The 9,287-nt window shown below is 42.0% G+C and overlaps 1 protein-coding gene across 8 annotated transcripts in view; it reads right to left on the bottom strand.

Moving 5' to 3' along the window:
- Window positions 1-2,452: 2,452 nt before the first annotated feature.
- Window positions 2,453-9,287, bottom strand: part of LOC130859041 (aldehyde oxidase 2) — a 77,493-nt gene continuing 70,658 nt past the window's right edge. For 2 of the 8 annotated variants that reach the window (XM_057746291.1, XM_057746290.1), the window contains exons 34-35: window positions 5,342-5,417; window positions 2,464-3,450 (exon numbers count right to left, since the gene is read on the bottom strand). In XM_057746291.1, coding sequence (XP_057602274.1) covers window positions 5,364-5,417 — 54 coding nt within the window. In that variant the 3' untranslated portion in view covers window positions 2,464-3,450; window positions 5,342-5,363. Of the gene's footprint in view, window positions 3,451-3,945; window positions 4,151-5,341; window positions 5,418-9,287 lie in introns of those variants that run through there. The other 6 variants (XM_057746285.1, XM_057746283.1, XM_057746284.1 and 3 more) reach the window with 6 other exon arrangements.

Below are 9,287 nucleotides of genomic sequence, written 5' to 3' on the forward strand. Positions count from 1 at the left end.
TCACCCCAAATTGATGTCTACCTGGAACCTCAGAATGTGACTTTGTTTGGAAATAGGGTCTTTGCAAATGTAACTAGTTAAGATGAGGTCATACTGGGTTGGGGTGGTCCCAAATCCAGTGATTGCTGTTTTAATAAGAGAAAGGAGAGAGAGAGTTGGACACAGGCACACAGGGCAGAAGGCTATGTGGTGATGGAGGCAGAGATGGGCGTGATCCAGCTACAAGCCAAGGAATGCCAGGAGCCTCCAGAAGAGGCAAGGAGGGATTCTTCCCTAGAACCCATGGCCTTGCCCACCTTGATTTCAAACTTCTAGCTTCTAGAACTGTGAGGAAATAAATATTTGAAAGCACCAAGTCCTAACCACTGGAATTCCTTTTTTTTAATTTGTTTTTTTTTTTTTCAGGAAAGTAATACAATTGGAAAGATACTGTGTAGCTCACAGAACTGAGTGCTGAGCTGAAGAAGCCAGCCTTCAGATGTGTAGGAACAGGGGCAACTCTGAGGATCTCAGCTGCAGAGCTCATGTTCTCTCCACGCCCAGCCCAGGCATCCAGGCGATTTGCTCCAGTGGCCTTTTAAGCTTGTGTACCTCACTCAGGAATCTGACTCTCATCAGAGAGATTCTGCCCTGGCTTATTCTGTGCCTTTCCCACAGCCCTCCTGGAATACATGGAGTGGAGGACAGGTTACTTCCCAAAGGAAAAGACCCCAGTCAGATAAAAATGACAGATAACTGCCGTGCTAATGTTAGTACAGTCCTTCTTTGAAGAAAAAACTGTCCTGTTGGATGCTACTCGTTTAGCCAGGGTGGGTGGGTGGTTACAGATGTTGAGAAAGATTATCCTGGCAGCTCTGTGCAGAATGGTTTGGAGCAAGAGCAGCTAGACAGCTGGTAACGTCAGCCAGAGTGAAGTTAAGGGAGCGTGGGGGCGTCTATCCTGCCGCGGTGTCTGTGCCAAGGAAAGAACGCTCTCGTTTTGCAATCCGTGGTTTCTTAATATTGACTCATTCAGTGTTGTGTAGGGAGACTGAGAACATGCCTCTATTTTCTATCTCCTATTATTTCTGCCTATTTTTTTGACTTCTTTTTTTTTGTTGGTATCTTGAAAATCAGAAAGCCTACCTTTTGCTATTTGTCTGTCCAGTTATATGAGACTGATCAAGTGTTTTCACTGTTTCAGGGGTGGAGCTGGAAGAAGATTGTTTTTCCTTTACGTGAGAGAAAACCCACCCAGAGAACCCAGGTTCTGAAGGCAAGTGTACAGATGCCTCCTGTGCACCCAAGACCCAAGGGGGAAGAACTAGGAGGGTCCACAGAGCCCAGATGAGTGTGAAGGGTTACAATTTCTCACTATTATGGGGGCCAAGGTACTGCTGACATGGAAAAGGGGGTAGAATTGTCTAGACAGAGAAAGGGGATCAGCATCTCGCTCAGCAGGTATAAGTAGGTATAAGAGGTATAGCAGGTGTAACGGGCAGGACCCAGGTGCTTGTCCTGCGGCCTTGGACTTCCCCGACAGGCTGACGTTTGGCCTTTGTGTCCCACCCACGTGTGGGGCCAGCTGGGAGTAGTTCTAATCTTAACAAGAGTGATGGGGCATTCTGGGACCAGCTATTCCTGAAGGAAAGAAAAAAGTAAAAAGTAGCTAATAAAAGTGCTTACACTCTGTGCTTGTGTAAGAAATGGCTGGATGGGGTGGTGGTATGAGAGCAAGTCTTTGCACTGTATGACGTCTCATATTTTTTAACCGTGTGAATGTACTACTTATTCAAAAAATTTAGTAAGTTTTATACTTTAACAAGGCATATAGAGCCCAAAGAACTGATTTTTAGTATGTGGCTTCAAATATGTCTTTTAAAAAAAGTATTTTATTCATATCCATGACATTCATATTCATGCCATCCAGATTTTAGTGCATCAACTCATATGAATAATTTTTATTCAGACCCCTCTGTTCTTAGCCCTTGATAGTTCTCAACTGTGACAAATGGAAAACAAACACCCAGTAACCATCGTTAGTCCTAATATACCAAATTTTAAAATCATTTAAAATGATACAAATGATAAAACACACATTTCTCACATTCATATTAGATTACACAGTTAACGGATTTTATTTTCAAGAGCCAAAACATTTTCTCTTTATTCCTTTCAACTTATTTCACTCCAGCTACTCCCGCTAAGTGCCCCAGCTCTTCTGCTCATGTGTGCAAAAATGTTGGGTCATTTTTTGCCCTGCCCGTGACCCTTCTGCTCCTTTCTGCTCCTTTCTCTTTGTGCTTCTGTCCCACTCCCTCCCTTGGACTCCTGCGGCCCAGTGGAGCCTCCAGTCAGCGGACGGGCCTGGGAGCAGCCACGTCCCCGTCCCTTCAGTCAGACGTGCTCGTGGCCTTCCGTGACCCTCAGCCTCCTCCAGACGAGACTACATGCACAATCTTTGCCTTCTCTCTACATGCACAATCTTTGCCTTCTCTCCCCAGTCACCCAGCGCCGTCAGGTCAGCCTCACCTCCTTCATTCACTCCAGGAGTCACTGCAGATGAAGGCTTCGTGAGCCTGATGGTGTGCATTCTGGCAGATAGAGTGTCATTTTAGACCTTCTCACTTTCTGGTCAAATAAGGCCTAATTCAGACGCTGGTTTCGCCTTCTCTGAAGGCCTCTAAAATGCAGACTCGTGGAATTTGATGAATCTTGCATGTTCTAACTACAACATAAAGGTGATTACAATTTAGAATTCTTTTGCTCCATGTTACCCACGTCAGTATGTGGGAAACTGAGCAATTATGTATTTCTGAAACGGATACCAGGTTGTATGTTCTTCATAAACAAATTTAAAAAGATAAAGTTTTGTGATAATGTTTTGAAATTGTTTTTACATTGCTTTTCCCCTCCAAATTGTAAAAGAATGTTAACCAGTTGAATAGCTGACCTACATGAGCAAAATACTCCTTTGCTGTCAAATGCAATACACAGACCCATAGCTACTCCATAGTAAAAACAAAACAACACGAAACCTTTAGAACGTCTGTCGTGTTCTTACTTGTGGCCACAGACTCAAACACATCCCTGGGAAAAGGAACCACATGTTTGTCTACTGAGAAGTATCTTTCATTCTAGGATTGTAACTGGTACTCCTAGTTCAGTTAGATTGGATGGACACACAAAGGAAAATTTTGCTTTCACAGCAATATTTACATGATATCTTCAGAAATAAATCAGCATTACACTCCTTGCTGTGATTATTGCAGTATTTGTCTGGTGGCAGCTAGGCTAGAAAGTCTAAGTAATTTGTAAATTTGTAGATAATGATTCATCTTTTTAATATAATCAGACCTGAAAAATGTTTCTAAATTTTGTGTCATTTTTTCCCCTCCACAACAGAATAAAAATATCAGAGTCCAGTTAGGATTAACAAGCCATCTTTTCACTTGTGGAAAACTGAAACACCTGGAGAAAAAGAAAAGAAAATAAGTATAAAAGTGTACAAATCTGTAAACTTTTGTGTGTGCGAACAATAAATGGTTGAAAAAATGAATTGTAAGCTTTACAGATTTGAATAAGTATATTAAGGTAGTTACTTATTCTCCCTTGCCTTCCGTGTCTTCATTTATAAAATAAGAATCAGAGAAATCATATAAAATGAGATCAGAGGTTTTTACACTTTTTTAGCAGAGGTTTAAATTGTTAAGGGGAACAGTACACATATATGATTTTAGTGTGGAATAAATTTAATGAGGTAGGTGTTCAACACTGGCTTATAAAGCAAAGACATAAGAAAGTTATGTTACTTTGAAGAGTGCAAAAATTTGAAGTTGCAGGGAAACGATGACAGTTAAAGACTCAGAATGCAATTTCTATTTGCATTTTGTTTTAATTGCACAGCATGGAGAAAATTCTGACACAGAAGCAGTTGTAAGTGGTAAAGTGGCAAGAGGTTTTTTGTGGGGGGATTTGTTTCATTTCCTTTTGTTTTTTCATATTTGTCTTGCAATCTGAGGATGGGTTGTTTTTTTTTTTTTTTTTGAAGGCTTAAACAACAGAAATTTATTTCTCACAATATTGGGGCTGGAAGTCCACAATCAAAGTGTGGGCAGGGCTGGTTTCTCCAGAGGTCTCTCTCTTTGGCTTGCAGACGGCCACTTTCTCACTGTGAGGATGGTCTTTATTTTAAAGTCTGTACAAAAACTCAACAACCCGTTCATTCTTCAGTCTCCGATTTGTTAAAATTTGGCAGTTAGCACATCTAAGTGTGTGTGTGTGTGTGTGTGTGTGTGTGTGTGTAGCTGTCCTTTATTGAGTACTAGTGTCAGGCACAATGCTATGCACTTTATTTACCTTATTTTATGTAGGAAAATCAGAGTGGACTTGCCATTACAGCCACATTTAATTTTATTACTTGGAAAGGGAGAGGTAGAGAGAGAGTAATTAAAGAACTTAGGTATTCTGCCCTCCGTACTTGGGTGTATGTTGTTAAATTACTATTTTATAATAATTTAAAATAAAATTTTAAATATTGCCTATTTTGATTTTTGTGTTTGATATTGTGAGAGGAAAAACAAAAATCTCATTTATTTAGTCTGATTTAGTAAAATTATCAATGTAAGTTCTCATCTGACAAAGCACAATGGAATTAAACATACATATGTTAGCCCACAACTTGTTGGTTGTTTTAGACATTTAATTGGAAAATCAGTGTTTGATGAAAAAACTTTGTTTTCTCTGAATCTATGATGTTGTTCTCTTTTGCTTTCAGTTTTTCAATATTGCCCATTAAGTGTGCAGAAAAGCAGAAGTTTAATTTTCTAACAACAAAAATACTTGTTCCTTTTTATCAGCATATAATTCCCAGGTAGTTTGGGTGGCCACTCTCCAAAGTCCTCAGTGCTTTGCATTTTGTGTGAAGCAGCAGTACAAAATTGTAGCATTTGAACTCAATGAATACAAGTAGACAGCTCTTCCAAATAGCACTGGTTAATTATAAGTGCAGTAATCAATAGATTTTAATTTGATGTTTTGCACTCAAGTTGTAAGTGACTCTTGAAAGAATCAGGGAGTAGGGTCTTTAAAATATATTAACCCACAGCATTTCCATTTAAATTTTTATTTTTAAATAGAAAGAAAAACTGCATGTCGGGTAAAACACCCTGACTTTCCTTTGTCAGCATCCAAAGCCATTCACGTTTAGTGCTGATGGATTAAAATGTTGGATAAGATTTAAAAAGGAAACTTGATTTACACACTTGTGTAGTCCTGAGATTCCACAGAACACAGCTTGAAAGCCACTGGACTAGCTGATCTTGTCATTTTGAATAACTGTCTCTCAGCTTATTGATCTTACCTTTTAGGAAATGACAGCAGTGTTATGCTATAGGGATAGACCAGGGTTTAAATGTCTTAGGATCGTCTCTTGGGATCTAAGAGAGAAAGCAAATTAAATATTTAATATCGTAATACCATTGCAATATTTCACCAGGAAAATGATATCAAATCTGTAGGTTTTGAAAATTTTCTCTGATGGGAGGTGGTAGGATTTTCCTGGGGAATGGGACTGTACCATTCCTTTCAAGTGACAACTCTGAAGACAGTGGGTCAGGGTTGTCATCTCTGTTACCTATAATGTTGGTAAGTAAGAGGGCACGTGGATTTGTTACCTATCTTCTCTGCTTCTCAGATGTGAATCCCAAAGAGAATTATAAATCCTATGAGAACATTTGGGGGAAGAGGACGGGAAGAGGAAAGTGGTTAGACTGAGAGTTGCTTGGAACCTATAGACCCAGACTCCTCTGCAGTGATCTGAGAACAGCCCTGTCTATGCATTTAGCCAAATGATTTGTGTGGTATGTACAATGCCCTTGCTAGTTAACCCCCTGTCTCATTTCTCTATTCTGGGCTACAAGGTCCAAGAATTTGACTTGTTTGTCCTTCTTCCTTGCGGTCCTCAGCTCCTGTCTCTGCTGGGAATTCTCCCTCTTAGGTTTGGCTGAAAAGCAGAACAAGCAGAAGGTACATTCCCCGCCTCTGCTGCAGTCATGTTTTTTGTTTGAAGAGTTGACTTTTAGTTACGAAGGTGTTAAAAACATAAACAAAACTTCCCATAAATGACGAAAAGTTATGAAGATTCCGGAAAGCTCGTCTCCTGATATTTATTGCACAAAAATACAAAAAGACGACAAAAAACACAAACAAATAAAAACCCAGCCCTCTTAATTATCAGGATATATCTTTACAAGCTCTATTCTAACTGCTTGCTATTAATCTGTATTGAAATGTAAATGGAGGGCTAGTTTGCCCTCCTCAAAGGGACTTCCCTTATTCCCCACCTAACTGCTGTGTTGGGAGTTACTTGTCTATCTTTATTTAGAATCTGCCTGTTCCACCTGGGCCAGGCTGGATGCAGGACAAAGCTCCTCAGTCTCATGTGAGGTAAATTCAGGCTAAGTCTTCTGCTAAAGGTGATGGCAGTTTTTAGTCTCTTCTAAAACCTGCTTCCTATTCTTCTCACTAGACCTGGGTTTCTGGGGTACCCTTCCTCTTTGGGACTCAGATCAACACTTATTCTCTCATTACACCAGCCTTCTTGGGTCTAACCCACTCCCTAGCTCCTTGAGTGAGTGTTACTGTGTAGAGCTAAATTGGACTCCGTGTTGGATCTGTTTCTTTGACTTTGACCTTTGCTTTAATCATACACAATGGCCTGCCTCAGGGAACCCTACCCACCTGCGAAATTAACACATCCCTTCCCCCAAGGCTAGTCATTCCAGGAGATGTTTTATAAGACTGATAACTCTTTTTACTTTATTTCCCCGCCTCTGCCTCTCTGATTCTATAAAAGAAAGTGGCATCCAAACCCCGGGAAGATGGTTTTTTTAGGAGACATTAGTCTGCCATCTTCACAGTTTGCCGGCTTTCCGAATAAAGTCGTATTCCTTGCCTCAACACCTCGTCTTCGATTCATTGGCCTGCCTTGCAGCGAGCAGAGTGAGCTTGGACTTGGTAACATGAGGACACAACTTTCCTTTTTTCTTAAGGATCTCAGCTCTGGGACTTAAACTGCTCTTCATTGACCTTTGCTGATCTTCTCTTTAACTTGTCCCTTGTTTGGGGCCGTCATTCCCTTCCTCCTTTCTCCTCTTTCTGCCCGGTTGGTTCTTGATAGCTGTGATTAAGGCAATATGTTCACTGTGGTGGTCAAGACTGATTCCACTTTTATTTTATTTTATTAATTAATTTATTTATTGGCTGTGTTGGGTCTTTGTTGCTGCACACGGGCTTTCTCTAGTTGCGGAGAGCGGGGGCTACTCTTCATTGTGGTGTGTAGGCTCCTCATTTTAGTGGCTTCTCTTGTTGCAGAGCTCAGGCTATAGGCACGTGGGCTTCAGTAGTTGCAGCACATGGGCTCAGTAGTTGTGGCTCACGGGCTCTAGAGCACAGGATCAACAGTTGTAGCACACAGGCTTAGTTGCTCCGCGGCATGTGGGATCTTCCTGGGGCAGGGATTGAACCTGTGTCCCCTGCATTGGCAGGCAGATTCTTAACCACTGCACCACCAGGGAAGTCCCTGATTCCACTTTTAGTTGAATCTTCTGAGATACATGTGTGACCACTCTCACTGGTTTCAAGGCCTAGTGTCATCAATCCAGGATTGTTCATCATCTTCATTGTGCAGTAAGGGATGAACTCAGGGGACTTCCTTGGTTGCTCAGTGGTTAACAATCTGCCTGCCAATGCAGGGGACATGGGTTCGATCCCTGGGCCGGGAAAATCCCACATGTTACGGAGCAACTAAGCCTGTGCGCCACAGCTACTGAGCCTGTGCTCTAGAGCCCAAGAGCCACAACCACTGAGCCTTTGTGCCTTAACTACTGAAGTCCACGCGCTAGAGCTCGTGCTCCACAAGAAAGGCTAAAGCAATGAGAAGCCCACGCGCCACAATGAAGAGTAGCCCCAGCTCACCACAACTAGAGAAAGCCTGTGCAGCAATGAAGACCCAACGCAGCCAAAAATAAAATGAATAAAATTAAAAAAAAAAAAAAAAAAAAAGGATGAACTCAGGAAGCATCCATTGTCCAAACTCTGAAACTCTGCACATTCCAAAGAAAGGATTAGCCCTAGACCAGCTCCTGGGAGAGAACACCTCAGCCCTTGAAATATCCTGCCTTATAGGAGTGTCTTTGTTTACCTGAGGCCTTGGGCCATGTGATATCACTTGACCTCTGGAAGGGCTGGACACTGAGTGACTAAGGTCAGCTATGCAGGTGACCTATGCCTATGTGACTGATCCCTGATAAAACTCCTGGACCCCAAGGCTCAGCTGAGCTTCCCTGGCTGGCAATACTTTGTGTATCTTCTCCCACATTGTTGCTGGGAAAAGTAGGTGCTCTCTGTGTGACTCCACTGGAATAAGACAACTGGAAGCCTCACCTGGACTTTGCCCTACGTGCTTTTGCCTTTGCCGATATTAATCTGTATCTTTTCACTGTAATAAGCCATCACCATGAATATAGCAGCTTTCTGAGTTCTGTGAGTCCATTATTGAATCAGCGAAACTGAAGATAGCCTTGGGGATGTCTGACTCATCCTCATCATTGATGTATAATGACCATTTACTATGTGTGACAACTGTTAAATGCTCTTCATGTGTCTTCTTCAAACCTTATAACAATGCTGTAAAGAAACTAGAATTATTCTCTCCACAAACCTCTCCTCCCATTTTATAAAGAAAGTAAATGATCAGAGAGGTTAAATAAATCATCAAAGGTAAGGGCTGGGATTGCAACCCAGGTTCATTTGACTCCAGGGCCATGTATTTTTTTTAAAATTTATTTATATTTAAAAAATTTACTTATGGGCTGCCTTGGGTCTTTGTTGCTGCCTGGGGGCCTTCTCTAGTTGCGGAGAGTGGGGGGCTACTCTTCCTTGGTGGTGCGTAGGCTTCTAACTATGGTGGCATCTCTTGTGGAGCACAGGCTCTAGGCACGAAGGGTTCAGTAGTTGCAGCACATGGGCTCAATAGTTGTGGCTCATGGGCTCTAGAGTGCAGGCTCAATAGTTGTGGTGCACGGGCTTAGTTGCTCCATGGCACGTGGGATCTTCCTGGCCCAGGGCTCAAACCCGTGTCCCCTGCATTGGCAGGTGGATTCTTAACCACTGCACCACCAGGGAAGCCCATAGGGCCATGTCTTAATCACAAAGCTAAAAAAGTGTGTCGTAATTCCTTTCCCTGACCTGATAAGATGGCTGCCTTTTTCCTTTTCCCCGTTCAGCATCGCTATTCCCTCTCTTAA

Source organism: Hippopotamus amphibius, chromosome 8 (genome assembly GCF_030028045.1).
Source record: "Hippopotamus amphibius kiboko isolate mHipAmp2 chromosome 8, mHipAmp2.hap2, whole genome shotgun sequence".
NCBI classification, from domain to species: domain Eukaryota; kingdom Metazoa; phylum Chordata; class Mammalia; order Artiodactyla; family Hippopotamidae; genus Hippopotamus; species Hippopotamus amphibius.